General features: G+C 57.9%; 7 protein-coding genes across 7 annotated transcripts; 6 read left to right on the top strand and 1 right to left on the bottom strand.

The window, feature by feature from the left end:
- Positions 1-1,552: 1,552 nt before the first annotated feature.
- On the top strand, positions 1,553-2,575 carry CH63R_05134 (uncharacterized protein; the record flags this gene model as incomplete). The annotated part of the gene is made up of 1 exon (XM_018300109.1): positions 1,553-2,575. The coding sequence occupies one exon, from the start codon at positions 1,553-1,555 to the stop codon at positions 2,573-2,575; it is 1,023 nt and encodes a 340-aa protein (XP_018161355.1).
- Positions 2,576-3,563: 988 nt separating this feature from the next.
- CH63R_05133 (2-dehydropantoate 2-reductase) lies at positions 3,564-4,780 on the top strand (the record flags this gene model as incomplete). Its single annotated transcript, XM_018300108.1, has 4 exons — positions 3,564-3,610; positions 3,672-3,820; positions 3,921-4,123; positions 4,205-4,780. 4 exons carry the CDS (start codon positions 3,564-3,566, stop codon positions 4,778-4,780), a joined length of 975 nt encoding a protein of 324 aa, XP_018161354.1.
- A 634-nt stretch (positions 4,781-5,414) lies between these two features.
- Positions 5,415-7,243, top strand: CH63R_05132 (Major facilitator superfamily transporter; the record flags this gene model as incomplete). The annotated part of the gene is made up of 2 exons (XM_018300107.1): positions 5,415-5,720; positions 5,807-7,243. 2 exons carry the CDS (start codon positions 5,415-5,417, stop codon positions 7,241-7,243), a joined length of 1,743 nt encoding a protein of 580 aa, XP_018161353.1.
- An 879-nt stretch (positions 7,244-8,122) lies between these two features.
- On the bottom strand, positions 8,123-8,830 carry CH63R_05131 (uncharacterized protein; the record flags this gene model as incomplete). The annotated part of the gene is made up of 4 exons (XM_018300106.1): positions 8,123-8,136; positions 8,201-8,286; positions 8,370-8,445; positions 8,629-8,830. The coding sequence occupies 4 exons, from the start codon at positions 8,828-8,830 to the stop codon at positions 8,123-8,125; spliced, it is 378 nt and encodes a 125-aa protein (XP_018161352.1).
- Positions 8,831-10,981: 2,151 nt separating this feature from the next.
- CH63R_05130 (Short-chain dehydrogenase) lies at positions 10,982-11,761 on the top strand (the record flags this gene model as incomplete). The annotated part of the gene is made up of 1 exon (XM_018300105.1): positions 10,982-11,761. The coding sequence occupies one exon, from the start codon at positions 10,982-10,984 to the stop codon at positions 11,759-11,761; it is 780 nt and encodes a 259-aa protein (XP_018161351.1).
- Positions 11,762-12,799: 1,038 nt separating this feature from the next.
- On the top strand, positions 12,800-12,952 carry CH63R_05129 (uncharacterized protein; the record flags this gene model as incomplete). Its single annotated transcript, XM_018300104.1, has 1 exon — positions 12,800-12,952. One exon carries the CDS (start codon positions 12,800-12,802, stop codon positions 12,950-12,952), a length of 153 nt encoding a protein of 50 aa, XP_018161350.1.
- A 393-nt stretch (positions 12,953-13,345) lies between these two features.
- On the top strand, positions 13,346-15,425 carry CH63R_05128 (H+ symporter family protein; the record flags this gene model as incomplete). The annotated part of the gene is made up of 4 exons (XM_018300103.1): positions 13,346-13,570; positions 13,653-13,865; positions 14,188-14,343; positions 14,427-15,425. The coding sequence occupies 4 exons, from the start codon at positions 13,346-13,348 to the stop codon at positions 15,423-15,425; spliced, it is 1,593 nt and encodes a 530-aa protein (XP_018161349.1).
- Positions 15,426-15,535: the final 110 nt, after the last annotated feature.

Below are 15,535 nucleotides of genomic sequence, written 5' to 3'. Positions count from 1 at the left end.
GCGAAGTGTTGAACGTGGCACACCCCATTCGATTGATGCTTTCCGGAGGGACTGCCCATTGGCGACTGCTTCCAAGGCCTGATTGACCTCATACTCGGTATATGCGCTCATAAGGGCAAGAAAAAGGTATGCTGAAAAAATGAAGCCATTCGGATAAAAACTGTAAATGTTGTGATGGTTAGAAAAAGGAGGAGGTTGGAGGTTAGGTGTGCTGATGAGGGATTTATGGGTGGGCGAAATGGGGGGGTGGGCGAAAAGTGGGTGCCCGACGTTACCTGGAATCCTGTGGATGAGGGGAATCAGCACGTCCATCAGTCGAGTGATGGTGGCGTCCGGGGTGGGAATCGGGTGTTGTTTCGTTTCCACCCCCCTCCGGCACGGATCGACTCGCTGAATTGGTCGCTCGTTGAGAGAGAGAGGAGAGGAACTTATGTGACGCCGAGCTCGTGTTGCTCGTCATCCCTGTGGAGAGGAGAGGTTCCTTTTGTCCATCATGCGAGCGAGGTAGGAATTGCGAAAGACTGACTGGGCTGGGAAGCAAAAGAAAGGGAAAAAAGAAAGCAGCCCATTCTTGTTCTTTTCTTTTCTCACATCCCGCTAAGCCTCTTCGTGGTTTAGTGACAGCTCGGTCTAATACCCTTTCAACTTCCAAGTCCCAACTGGGCAAAAGGGGATCAACGGCGTCCGGCTATGTTCGGCAAGCCGGTCCAAGGACCGCTGAGTCGTGGCCGCACCACCGCCGACTCCTCCGGGCACGCGATCATGTGAGACATTTTGGAGCAGACATTCCGCGGGGGAGCAGGGTGGGATGGTAATCGTTTCCGGCTTCTTGGGCGGCACCCCACTCCCATACGGAAATAACTGCGTGGTTCGATGTGCTATGGCGCAGTCCAATCGGGGAATATATCGTAGATGATGCTTAGAGTCTAGCGGAGGTTCATCGGATCGGATGGACGAACGCACCTTGCCACGCCTCAACATCTCCTCCCCCCTCGTAATCCCTCATCTCCTCATAAGCGGGCGCGCGCGCGCGGGGGGGAGACCTGGGCAAAGAGCAAAAGTGCCTGGCTGCCCCCCCCCCGGCCGGTCTTCAAAGACAAGAGTCCAGAACCGTCTTGAGAAAAACCTGGACCGAACACGGCATATGTCATCGGCCAATCATCCCGGCGTAGCCCGCCTGCAGAAAAGGGGAAATGACCAATGGAATTACGTAACTAGAAGGCAAAGACGTGGTCTGCTTCGCGGCCTTTGGGTAGACCATATAAGCAGCTTTTCTTCGTCCATGTATCAGGACTGGGGGGCAGCCGGGTTGGTATCACGGAGGGGTTATTGGGTTTGTTTCGGCGGGCATTTAATTACTAAATTTCTGTCTCTTTGTTTCCGTGTGTTCTTGGCTTCTTCAGCTCCTCGGAGGATCACAAGAGTCTTGTCATCTGGAAATATCCGCATCGGCCGGGGAGGAATGGTTGATGAAAGAGAGATCGCCAAAATCACACTTCAACTGTTGGCGGAAGCCGGAGAGACCAAACTGCACGGACAAGAACAGCCCACGATGCCTTCAGCGACCTTGACATCGACCCGTCGGCTCGGCTCCGGAGGGATCCTCAGACCAGCACCCCAGATTCCGGAACCGCAACAGCCCTCACAGCACATCACTCCCAAGACCTCGCCGGGTGACAGAGGACATGTCCCGGGTGGCAGGTCAGCGGACCGCCGGGGCTCATCCGATGAAGCCCGGGGGCGGCACAAAGACATCACACACGAAGTGTACGCGGCGCGAGAATATGCGGTGCTGAGTGGTCTGCACAGTCAGAGTTCGAGTCTGCCGACACCGACACCGACGTTAACAACAGCGCCGGCTGCGACGGAAACTATGAAGAGACTGGGCCCCTTGCCCATACGAAGAGCTTGGAGAAGCCGGCCCGAAGCGGCGGCGGCATCATCATCGCCCGACGTCTCCCACGCGCCCGTCCTGGAGGCCATCATGCTCCACGAACGAGGAGAGGCGCAGAGCGCGGACCGGCAGTGCTCCAAGTGCCGCAGAGGGGAAGGGATCTCGCCCGAGTGCGTCAAGATTCCCGGCATCCACGACGGGGCATGCAGCAACTGCCTCATGGCGCGGGCCTCTCCGGGTCCGGGGCCGGGGACGACGACGGCATCACCGGCGCGGCCGGTGTCAACCCGGAGTTACTCGGCCGAGCGGCGGTCCATCTCGGCGGCCATCTCCCCGTCCGTGCCGAAGGAGGACCTCATTGCCGTCTGGAACCTTATCGCGGGCGTCATGGCGACGCAGCCGCACGGGTGCTTCGTCGATGACGACGCGTCGGAGCCGTCGCCGCCGCCGCCTGGCAAGAGGATCGAGGACGCCGCGCGTCTGGTGGCCAGGTCGGCGGACGAGTGGGGCCATATGGTAAAGGAGGATGCCTCGGGACCGGCGAAGACGCCCGCGGAGAGGGTCAGGCTCGCTAGGCAGGCCGGCCGGATCCGCGAGACGGCGCTGCAGATCGCCGACTGCGCGCGGGACTGGGGCGAGAAGCTGGAGAGGAAGCGGTCGTTCTCGCAGCTGGGGAAGTAGTCCCGCGGTTACGCAGTACGCAGCCGTGAAAACGGGACCGGAGTATTTAATGATGGATTAAGAGTGGTATTTTTGATGATAATACGACTGAGTATAAGCTCTGCCCGCCGGGGGCAAGATCCATGCCACAAGCAAAACCTTGAGATGTTATTTCAAGGTTTCAAACCGCACTGATCCCCATTGATTCTCTTCCTAGTGGCCTTTCTACCTAAAACGTGAGTGCACATTCCAACGAGGGAACATTCCAGTGGACATACGAAGCTGCAAACCCGGTCCTCTCGTCATGATGTCAGTCAGAGCCCAGCCAACACGGCCAAGCACCGCGGACCGAGGGACACGTCGACCGAAATTCACGCTCTCGAGGCCTCCAATTAGCTCATGCAAAATCAGATCCAGTACCGGCTTCCCCGCGTTGGCCGAGGAAAGTTGGCCGAGGAGTGAGGGGGAATCGAACTGTGAATATGGGGCGCCGCCACGTCAGACGCATCCCCCGGACCCGGATGCGGCCCCCCCGGCCGACCCCGGTCCGTTAAAACCCCCAGTGACCCCCAACAAGTCTTTGGTTTGCTTCCCCACGGAACTCCCAGGTACCACCAGGAGGGGGGAGGGGGAGGAAGGGGTACATGGGAAAGGGGGGGTCATTGACTTACGTCCTGGCCTTATTGACTTGTCCGCCGCCCCCTGCCGCCCCGAACATCGGGGGCCTGGAATTGCAAGTCGCGCCCTTTGCCCCTTGGCATGAGCCGAGTTGTACCAGCGTTGACCGATATGATCGGGGAGTGGATCCGTGTTCTCCATGTCGTCTTGCTGCCCGTCCGTTTGAGTCTGCGCCCTTGACGATTATTGAACGGAATAGTGTACAAATACCTCGATTGACGAGGTGCATTAGTCGCCATACAAGCTGGCTGCTTCGATACGAAGTAACACACCTTGCCAACGACTCTCAATCAAACGGAGAGAGAAAGGAGCAACCCACACCACCTCCACGATGGCTACAGACCAGCAGGTCGATGTCCTGTTGTACGGACTCGGAGCGTAGGTTGTCTCTACCGGATGGGCTAACTGCAACTACATTTGTTGACGTGAGCATAACCAGGATCGGGTCGTTCTATGCGTTCATTCTGAGCAGAGTCCCTTGCGTGAGGTTGACGGTCGTCGCGCGGTCAAACTACGACGCCGTCAAGGAGAACGGAATCATCATCACCAGCGAAAACCACGGCGAACACACCGTCCGCCCATTCAAAGGTAAGAATTGATGGGTAGTATCACCATACCCGGCTTAGAACACCATGGGCCCCCAGTGCAGACAGGTCTAACCCAGTCTAACCCTTCACCCCCTCCCTAGTCGTGAAAACCGCGGCCGAGGCAGACGCCAAGTTCGATTTCATCGTTTGCGCCCACAAAGCCATCACCCAGGATGCCGTCCCGGCGCAGATTGCCCCAGCGGTGGACGAGAGCAGATCGACAATCGTCATCATCCAGAACGGCGTCGGCAACGAGGTGCCCTTCCGCACGGCGTTCCCCCACGCGACAATCATCTCCTGTGTGGTGAGTGCGACCTTTGGTCCCCAGGAACCCCGGTCGTATGAGCGAGTGAGTGAGTGAGTGACCAACTGACCGACCATCCAGACCTGGACCGGAGCTGCCCAGCCGCAGCCGGGACATATCAGGCATACAAAGTCCGAGGATATGCAGATCGGCCTGTACCCCAACGAGGCAGACCCATCGGTCGAGAGACAACGCCTGGACAGCTTCGCCGCGTTGTTGACCGAGGGCAACACCGTCTTCCAGGTCGTGCCCGACATCCAGGTCCAGCGGTGGGAAAAGGTGGTGTGGAACGCCGCCTGGAACTCCCTCACGACGCTGACGCTCCTCGACACCCACTCCTGGCTCGGCTCGTCCCCGGACGCGACGCCCATGACCCGGCGCCTCATGGGCGAGGTCGTCGACGTCGCCCGCGCCTGCGGCGTGCCCCTCGACCACGGCCTCGTCGACACGCTCATCGACAAGATCCTGGCGATGCAGCCCATCGGCAGCAGCATGCAGAACGACTTCAAGGCCGGGCGGCCGATGGAGGTCGACATCATCCTCGGGTATCCGTACCGGAAGGGCAAGGAGCTGGGGATTGCCACGCCGACGCTGGACACCATCTATGTCATCTTGACTGGGACAAACTTGCGGCTGCTGAGGGAATCTGGGAGGTAGCAACTATTAGCGAGCCAGTCACTCGCTCTAGTCTTGTCGAGGATGACGTGGTAAAAAAACAAGCATGTCCCGATATAGTCAACATGCGTACATCACCACGAATGTGACACTGCCGCGGTGCGAAGCTCATGATCTCAGCCTCTACGTGGGGGGCAATATACATAAACATTGCCAGAGATCACCCATCCCTCGTGCAAAGCAAACTCAGGCCCCATGTGCACCGAGGCTTGTCCAGAATGGAGCTTGTGATGTGAAATATCATGCACGGCTAGTCATGCAACACGCTCACCGCACGCGGACTTCTTCCCTTTCCCCAGGTTTCCCGTCCCCACAACCCGGCCGTCGTCTGAGGGGAAAACCTGTTGGAACGATTAGCGCAAGGGAGGAAAGGCGGGCAGACCCCATGGGGACCATCCACATCTCAACCTCCCCGAGGCTGTCGGATGTCCATCATTGGACAGCAGTGGTATGGGGTATGGGGATGATGCGGATCGTTACGGTGTTTATTTGACAATGACGGATCTGGCTCCAGTTCGAGTTTCCCCGAGTATCTCAGCGGTCAAGGGGGCGGTAACCGGGGGTGATGTTGATGGTCACCGATGCCCGCCCAATGTAACGGTGCATCTGTATAAGTATGGCAGAGATCGTCGTGTGTTGCATATATTGGTTTGTTCTTAAAGCAAGGAGACGCCTGCCTTTTGGATATCTCTCCTTGTTGAGTCTTTGTCTGCTCCGCGAGAAACCGAAACCCCAAAGACACGAGCCAGAACCGCCAGCCATGGACAATACTGTGTCCAAGACCGGAGACGGCGTTTCCCAACACGAACACCGCACCGAAGATGTCGAGCAGCTGAAGCATCAAGGCCAGAACACGGCCAGGGGCGCCGACCGGGCGGCGAACCTGATCGGGGACCAGCAGATCGAGCTCACGGAAGAAGATGTAAGTCCCACGGCCCTGCCCATTGAACGAACCCACAGCAGAGACATCAGGGGACACTCGACTAACAACCAAACGCACCCCGCCAGAACAAACGCATCCGCCGCAAGACCGACAAGCGCATCCTCTCGATCCTCATCTGGGTCTACTTCCTCCAGATCCTCGACAAGTCCGTCCTCGGCTACGGCGCCATCTTCGGCCTCCGCGAGGACTGCAACCTCACGGGCGACCAGTACTCCATGGTCAGCTCCGTCGCCGCCATCGCCCAGCTCGCCTGGCAGCCCTTCTCGTCCTGGCTCATCGTCAAGGTGCCGCACCGCCTGCTCATGCCGTGCCTCGTCCTCGGCTGGGGCATCGCCCAGGTCTGCATGGCCGCCTGCCACAACTACGCCGGCCTGCTCGCCACGCGCTTCCTCCTGGGCCTCTTCGAGGCCGGCTGCCTGCCGCTCTTCTCCGTCATCACCTCGCAGTGGTACCGCCGCGCCGAGCAGCCCATGCGCGTCGCCTGCTGGTACGGCACCAACGGCCTGGCCACCATGTTCGCCGCCGCCGTGTCGTACGGCCTCGGCCAGATCGACGGCGCCATCCACTCGTGGCAGATCCTCTTCATCTTCGTCGGCCTCATCACCGTCCTCTCGGCGCCCCTGGTCTACGTCGTCCTCGACAACGACATCCCCTCGGCCCGCTTCCTCACCGAGCACGAGAAGCTGCAGGCCATCGAGCGCCTCCGCGCCAACCAGACCGGCACCGGCAGCCGCGACTTCAAGTGGAGCCAGGTCTGGGAGGCCCTGTACGAGCCCAAGAGCTGGCTCTTCATCGGCATGGCCGTGTGCCTCAACGTCACCGCCGCCGTGACCAACACCTTTGGGCCCATTGTCATCTCCGGCTTCGGCTTCGACAGCGAGAGGAGCTCGCTGCTCAACATCCCCTTCGGCTTCGTCCAGCTCATCGTCATCTTCCCGGCCTCCTACCTCGCCCACCGCTTCCGCATCAAGTCGGCCTTCCTCGCCGCCATCCTGGCCCCCGTGCTGGCCGGCGCCGTGATGCTCTACGTCCTCGGCCGGGACAACGTGCCCCCGCTGCTGGCGGCCTACTACATGCTCGCCTTCCTCTTCGGCGGGAACCCGCTCATCGTGTCGTGGATGATCTCCAACATCGCCGGCACCACCAAGAAGTCCGTCATCATGTCGCTGTACAACGCCGGCTCGTCCGCCGGCAACATCATCGGCCCGCTGCTCTTCAACTCCAGGGACGCGCCCGAGTACAAGCCTGGCTTGACCAAGGTCATGGGCATCACCTGCGCGCTCCTTGCCATCATTGGCCTGCAGGTCGTCAACCTGGTCGTCTCCAACAAGATGCAGGAGCGCAAGAGGGTGGCCAACGGCAAGCCGAGGAAGATCCAGGACCTGAGCATGGAGCATCGCTACACCACCGCGCAGAACGATGGCTCGGGTGCTCACCTGGGAGAGAACGCGTTCCTGGACATGACGGACAGCCAGAACGACGAGTTTGTGTACGTATACTGAGTAGGGCCGGTTATATGGGACGTAATATTATGATGATTAATGAATTTTCTGTTTCCACGTGTGACTAAAAGGAGTTTTGATGGTTCTTGGACCGGCAATCTTTATGAGGCCGGGGTGGAGGCTCGCTTTTCCAAAGTCTTTTAAATAATGATGACAATCAACGACAACATCCTGCACACCAGACTTTTCTGCTTTCTGAAAATATCAAGTTTCCGTAACATTGATTCATGTTGTGTTACTCTGACGAACTCCGTCCAAGGTCCCGTGCTTATCATTACTATATTGGCAGCGTCCGGTCGATCCAGTTGGTAAGCAACCCAACCGTATATCGAAAACCGGCACCGGCATCGGTTCTTCATAGTTGCCCCACGTCTACATAGTGATGGAATCTGAGCTTTCAGAGCTGACTAACTGATTGCGCACATGTGATGCGGAACGGATACAAAGCGTTTGCTGAGATTCACTGGGTAGTTCTTTCTGGCACCAGTGAATACGTCTTTTAGTGAAGGAGGTTGACCTCCTATCAATTGTTGCTTGTATAGAATGTATCTGATAGCTGGATGACTGTATATTTAGAAGAGAACCACACCCAAGGACCAAGAGACAACATCAACTCTCCCTCATCACTCTCTTCCCCTCTTGTCCTTCCAATCACACAAGAATGTCGTCGTCTCCGCGCTTATCCTTCGTTCAGAAGCGTGCTACCAGGATCCAGACAGCAGCGCCTTCTCTGAGTGGTTGTTGTCATTGTACTAGGGATAGAACGTCGCGAGGCCGCATTGGAGACGATCTAGAAGCATCGGAACGAGCTCGCTGATGGTGGGTGAAGACGCAATAGTCAGTTTCAAGGTTACATCAACGTCTGTCGCCCATCCTCTTTTATTCTGCCACAACTACCGGTGCCGTTCAGGGGCACAAAAGGAGGGTGGGAAGGGGTTTCATGTATGTCCGACTTACCGCGGTCGTTGAAGCCGCGCTCGCCCAAGTTGGAGATGCCGGGGTTGACGATGTTAGGGAGAGCGGCACCGGTGCAGCCAGCGTTCCTGGTTGGAGTCAGTTGGTTTGCACTCTTTTTGCTGCCGGTTGCGCGGGTCTCTTGTGCGCGATTTGTGCAGGGTCGACTTACTCATAGAGGGTGCACGAAGTGCCCGCGTCCGGGCCGAGCGAGCTGACAACGTCGTTCCAGCCATTGATGAGGTTGTCTAGTTCGAGTGAGATCAGGTCAGCGTATGCCATTCCTTCGCTATCCCCCTCCTCGGAAGCACTTCTTCCAAGTAGGATGGGAATGCGACTTTGGGTATCGCAGGCCCACTCCCCTTGGTCCCCGGACGCCAATCGAACAAACAGTCTGTGCAAAAAATATAGAAAGGGAAAAAGGTACTCACAGCAAACACCGGTGCTAACCTCCACGTTCACGCAGCTACCGCCAAAGTTGATGTTTTGACAGATGTACAAGTGCGTGATGGCCTGGAGCGAGCCCTCGAGGGGACCGCCGACGGCGACGGCGGCCGGCGAGGCCTCGGCGCGAGGGACAACACCAGCGAGCGCGGCGCCAGCTCCGACGATGACTGCAAGGAGGTACTGCATTTTGACGAATATTGTTATGGCTTGGAGAAGAGGCTGTGAGATGGATCAAAAAAGATGATGAAGCTGTTGGAGGTTGGTCTGGAAGAGCTGGAAGACTGTGTGGTTGCTGATGAGGAGAATAGTTTCGAGGGAGATAGGCAAGACTCGAGGGGGTTTATATACTTCGAGGGCCTTCTTTGGATACCGTCTTGGAGGTAGAGTCTCTCGTCTCTTTACGGAACACACGATGAGGAGAGCTGCTTCTCTTCCGTGCTCTTCGGCATTCACCGTCGACGCAGGTTGCAACATCATCGCTGACTTGCATCGTATAGACCCGTCTGCATCCATTCTCGACACACAGTATAAGACAGTCGGATGTGCCAATGCTGAGTGGCACCGTCTGGCACACCCTACTCAACCGCTCGACTTCCCTTCTCGAAGCAGACTGCAACATGAACGATGACTTGCATCTGTTATGTAGCCTATGTCGCACACAACCAGTGTTGTTGATCGTGGAGGTTTGCCACAAGGTAGCAATACCGACTGAGCGCATGAGACTCTTTGGTGTTTCGGTAAGGCCTGCCACCGCTTCCAAGGATGGATCCTCGTTTTCTGTGCGCATCACAGAAACCAGGCTTGCAGTGTTGACCGCAGGAAATGTTCTTTGAGACTTCCGGCCATACTGAGGCTCTTTTAACCATCCAAAAACATGGGCACTGCCATCTCCAAAGTGTTAAACTTTCAAAGTGATCATGCGCGATGGAACCTCGCTCCGGATGCCCAAACACCAAGAGTTTTGGTGTTGTAGTGAATACTACTATCAAACTTCTCACCTGAATGCTGCAGATTATCAGGACGAAGTTGGCCTTGATGGGCGGGTCTGACTCAGAGCGCAAAAGCGTACATGTAGAGAGCGCCATGGTGTAACCCTAAACTCAACATGAGCCGCCAATCAACTCTGAGCTCTCGTACATTCTTAGTCGACCCATGTCTGCATAGACTCTAGATCCGGTAATTGGGCGTCATGCGGACTTACACCGGCACGGCATAGCAGAGGGTAGATGTTGCAATTTGAAGGTGGGTTGTGTCAACCTGCAGCTTTTATCGAAACCCGCAGATAGTATTGGAAGCGGGGGGAGAGTATATGGAGCTGGTTGCCGTCCGGTCAACTCACTCTGTTGTGCAACCTGCCTCGATCGTCTTCTTTCAGAACGATTGATAATCGTGACCAGACTGTGTGTAGCCCGTTCGAGGCACATTTTGAGGAATGGTCTGATGCGGCACATCCACGCGCTCTGATGTCAGCTTTGCATTGACTCTCGGTGATCGAATTTAGGGGATATTGACGGTAACCTCACAACCGAAGAAAGCCACACTGCCGGAGCCCGATGGATGGCCCGCGGGTTTCATTGGCGTCTACTGGTTGGCAGAGTTGAAGCGACGGAGGTCCACGGTGATCATGCTGAGGAGGCGTTCGCTGCTGACGCAGATTCGAACCAAACGCATATTCTAAATGCATTCATCGGAGGGAGAAGTCCTTCCAGACGGTCTGTCCCGAGGCAACTCTGCTCTTGAACGAAGACCAATTCGCCGATCAAGTCATGATTTTGGGCGTCAGAACATATATGGACGTCTTTGAGACTCGTACAATTAGTTGGGTTGGTTCTCACACATGCATGTCGAAGCCTGATCAGCCATGATGATTATGGCTGAGAAGAATGAGGATACTTGCTCTCTTAGAGATTTTTGTTTTTGTTCAAGAGAGTCATTCGCTTCTCATATGATTGAACCACTATGAGCCCAATGGAATCGTACGCACATTTGCACTTGCTGAGTCTTGTATGACAACATGGGGTTGGCAACGTCCAACTCCGTTCTCTCGCTCAACTCGAAGCCTTGAACTCAATCCCTCTTATGTCGGTGGCCTCCTGGAGCTGGTAGGGAACGCATTGATAATGGGATGACGTGATCAATTCTGAACCCCGCTTGATTTCGCTCGCGTCTTCGCGGTCACGTTAAGCCCGACTGTTGCCGCATTATTAATGCGCGGACCCCGACGAAACCCGATTGTCGGCCAACATATATCATCCCCGTTGGCCAACACCCTCTATTCCTACAGCAAGGCAAGGAATCATCAGTCAATCTCAATAAAAACGGAAGCATACCACCAGAATGGCGCGAATCTTCATCACAGGATCATCCGACGGCCTCGGCGCCGTTGCCGCCCGGACGCTGCTCAAGAGAGGCCACCAGGTCGTCCTCCACGCACGCAACGCCCAGCGCGCCGAGGACGCAAAGGCGGCCGTCCCCGGCGCCGAGGGCGTCCTCGTCGGCGACCTCTCCCGGTTCGACGAGGCCAAGAAGCTCGCCGAGGAGGCCAACAAGCTGGGCACGTTCGACGTCGTCATCCACAACGCGGGCCTCTACCGCGGCCCTTACCGCAAGACGGACCTGGGCCTCCCGAGCCTGACGGCCGTCAACGTCTTCGCGCCGTACCTGCTGACGGCCCTCATCAACAAGCCCAAGAGGGTCGTCTACATCTCGTCGGGCCTGCACCGGAACGGCGACACCAGCTTCGCCGACCCGACGTGGCGCGAGCGCGGCGAGGCGGGCTGGAACCAGGACCAGGCGTACTTCGACTCCAAGCTGCTCATCACGACCTTTGCCAACGCCGTCGCCCGCCTGTGGCCGGACGTCAAGAGCAACTCGATCGACCCGGGCTGGGTGCCGACCAAGATGGGCGGGCAGAGCGCGACGGGGCTGGCGGACGACGGCATCGCGACCTACGTCCTGCTGGCCGAGGGGACGGGCGCGGGAGACGTCACCGGCAAGTACTTCAAGCCGTCGGGCCAGGAGGACAGCCCTGTTCCGATCACGGAGGATGAGGAGAGGCAGGATCAGCTCGTGAAGTTGCTGGAGCAGGAGACCGGGGTCAAGCTGCCTTCGACATAGCCACAGCCGGTAATTTACGAACAGTCAATGGGAAATGAACAAAATCTTGAGTCGAGTGTTACAACGCAGGGAAGACAGTTGAACCTTCTAGGGCCGCTGGATGTCCGCAGCCTGTGTGAGCAAAGGGCGTCGTCCTTGAGTTTTTCAGTGGCAATGGTTTGAATGCTAGCCAGCAGCACAGATACTCATGCATGTTCCTCGTGTCTTTAAATCGACCAAAACGTCCTGTAGGCCTTTGTCCCAGTGATGGCAAGAGACACACGTTGGGGCCCTAAAGCGCTGCTGGCGGATTGCCTGGACCAAGGCCTCGAGTTTACAGCCGAGGGAGCAAAGTCCTTTATTTCTTGGGTGACTAACAAGCAAACCAAAAAGCCGCCGTTGCCTTTTGAGGTAGTTGGGGCCACCTCTCATGTTGGCTCCCTAATAATGCGAGCTACGTCCAAGGGTTCAGGGACGCCTGCAAACAAAAGACAGCCGGCGCCAACCGGGACCCACCTCACCCCCGGCTTCCAGGCCCGATGTCGGCGCCGGTGCCGCGTACCAGCTCCGAGGCTATTGAGTCGGGATTTTACAGGCGATGAGAATAGGTGACAAAGACACATGCTGTAAAGGTTGCATAAGAATGCAGGCTTGTTTTACCTCCGAGGACAAGCTCCGAGGAGAAGGCTAGCCATGCATTACCAATGACGACGATGCGTACGGCCCGGTAGTTGTCCCAGCTCTTACAGCTCTTAGTGAGCCACCGAACCACTTAGCTCATATGGACTAGCTAGTGGCGCAGAGTGAGCCGGTGCTACGCGAGCTTACTTAAGTTCCTCTGTTGCCATCTGTGTGGCGGGCAGAGAACAAGGGGGGGGGAAGGGTGGAAGGGTGGAGGGCATTGTGGATTGATACCCCCATGGGCACCTCGCCCGCCTCCCGGTGCCGTCCCGTCTTGGCGATTCGACGTGTCGTCACGGTAAAAACCGAGGTACACCTCCCCATGGGGTTTTCTACCCGTTGAGGTTCAGCGTTCGTCTCATCCGGCTTCGATGGATCATGGTTGCAACGCTCTCAGTCGGGGATCCTGACGGGAGGCGGGGCCAAGAGAAAGGAAACATGCGGCGGCACTTCGGTTTATTTCAGAGTCTACGTCAAAGTTTGTCACGTCTTGTGCATGTTCCAAAGCCGAATCAAGCTCGCTCTTGGTGAGCTTCTCTGGGGGGAGGAGGAGACTTGCTGACTGAATGAATGACAGCGAGTGCCAGCCACACTTACTCACTTACACTTCCGCGCTATCTCCACGGATTCGGCAATCCCCCCAACCTTCCCCAGAATGGATAGCGGCGTCGTTCAGGCAGGGCCCCGTCCCTCGTCGGTCGTCGGGCCTACATCATTGATAGTGGTTTTGACTCATGTAATGCCCCCCCCTGCTCGTGATGGAAGTGACCGCGGGGAGCACACCGTTCCTAGTTAATCGGAGCTATGGCTCGATATAAGACTGTTCCACTTGCCAGACGGACACCTGTGCCTCGACCATCGTGTTCAACCTGCAGTTGTTTCTTTGACTGAACTGCGTTTCGCCGACCTAGCAAACTGCCCATCATGGACAGTCCTCGCGACAAAACTCACATCGACCCCGAACAGAGCCCTCGCGCCGAGCACCATGGAGACCAAGAGCCGTGGCACGGCATGTCCGCCGGCCAGTACCTTGGGACGCGCTTCACCACGCTGAAGCCGCCCATGCTGAGCGCTCCCAACCCGCTGAAGCTCGTGGTGATGATCAACAGACGCCAGTGGGCCTTCTTCGCAGTCGCTTTCGCTGCTTGGGTACGTTGCCGAACCCCTCGCGTCCGGCTATCCTGATATCGGGGCGGCAACGAGTAGTACTGACTGACAACCCGGACCCCAGACATGGGACGCCTTCGACTTCTTCACCGTCTCGCTCACCATCACGGAGCTCTCCGAGACGTTCAACAAGTCCAAGACCGACATCACTTGGGGCATCACGCTCGTCCTCATGTTCCGATCGGTCGGCTCCGTCATCTTCGGCATCGCAGCAGACCGATACGGCAGAAAGTGGCCCTTTGTCGTGAACAACCTCCTCTTCATCGCCCTCGAGCTGGTAAGAGAAATCACTCACCCATTCTCCTTTCCCCCTCGTCCTCGGCACCCATTGGTCTCGAACGGCACGTCTGTGCCGAGCCTGAGCTACGCCAGACAAGCTTTCCCCTCCCCCCTCTCTTCCCGGCTTGGCCGTGCCGTTGGGGAACCCCTGTAATCCCCCACAACCACCAAACCCCCCCTCCCCCTCTTCACTACTCCTCTAGTCGTCTCTTAGTTCATTGTTAGTGATGTGAGATCAGTAACACGAATGACATCAGCGAGACCGCTGTGCGTCGCGTTATTGAAGACGAAAGCTGACACGTGGTGGTGAACGTCCCCAGGGAACCGGCTTCTGCCAGACGTACGACCAGTTCCTCGCATGCCGCGCTCTCTTCGGCATCGCCATGGGCGGTTTGTACGGCAATGCAGCAGCAACAGCTCTTGAAGACCTCCCCTCCGAGACACGCGGCATGATGTCCGGTGTCCTACAGCAAGGTGTAAGTCATGAAACATTGAAACCCCTGCCATACCCTCTCGATTCCCCCCTCCTCCCTCGCGATACTGACATTTGGCCGATCAGTACGCTTTCGGATACCTGCTGGCCGCGGCCTTTGCCCGAGGCCTCGTCAACACCACCCCGCACGGCTGGCGCCCTCTCTTCTGGTTCGGCGCCGGCCCGCCCGTGCTGTTCATCCTCTTCCGCCTGATGCTGCCCGAAACGGACACCTTCAACGAGCATAAGCGCATCCGCGAAGCCGCCGGGCGGCAGGCGGCAGCGGCGGCCGGCGGAAGCGTCACGTCGACGTTCCTCAAGGAGGGCAAGGTGGCCGTGCGCAAGCACTGGCTGCTGCTGGCCTACCTCGTCCTCCTCATGGCCGGCTTCAACTTCATGTCGCACGGCAGCCAGGACCTGTACCCGACCATGCTGACGAACCAGTTCTCCTTCGACGCGGACCAGGTCACCGTCACCCAGGTCGTCGCGAACCTCGGCGCCATGCTGGGCGGCACCACCGTCGGCTACTGCAGCCAGATCTTCGGCCGCCGCTTCAGCATCCTCGTCTGCTGCGTCGTCGGCGGCGCCCTGCTCTACCCGTACACCTTCGTCACGACCGAGGCCGTCATGGCGGCCGCCTTCTTCGAGCAGTTCTGCGTCCAGGGCGCCTGGGGCGTCATCCCCATCCACCTGATGGAGCTCAGCCCGGGCGCCTTCCGCACCTTCGTCGTCGGCACCTCGTACCAGCTTGGCAACCTCGTATCGTCGGCCAGCTCGACCATCGAGGCCCGCCTCGGCGAGCAGTTCCCGCTGCCGCCGCGGGGCGGCACGAAACGCTTCGACTACGGCAGGGTCATTTGCATCTTCATGGGCTGCGTGTTCGCGTACGTCATCCTCCTGACCTTCGTCGGGCCCGAGCATCTGCGGCGCAGCTTCGACGTGGCCGATGACTCGGACATGCGCGAGGTCGCCGGGGACGAGACGATGGAGGACGAGCTCCACCACCGCGAGGCGAGGGTTGGGCACGGGGTGCACAGCGACGAGGAGACGGGGCATCAGGAGAAGTCGGCTACGCACCGAGAGTGAAACCGAGGCAGCGATGACGGGTCTGTACTTGTGGGTTCTGCTACCAGGAAGACCAGTGGTGAACACAAATTGCAGCATAGTCAGGTTGGCTAGTGGAGGCCGGGGCTAGA

This window comes from Colletotrichum higginsianum, chromosome 3, assembly GCF_001672515.1.
Source record: "Colletotrichum higginsianum IMI 349063 chromosome 3, whole genome shotgun sequence".
Taxonomy (NCBI): Eukaryota; Fungi; Ascomycota; class Sordariomycetes; order Glomerellales; family Glomerellaceae; genus Colletotrichum; species Colletotrichum higginsianum.
Note: the sequence above shows the minus strand (reverse complement) of the source record. Positions and strands in the feature narration are given on the sequence as shown.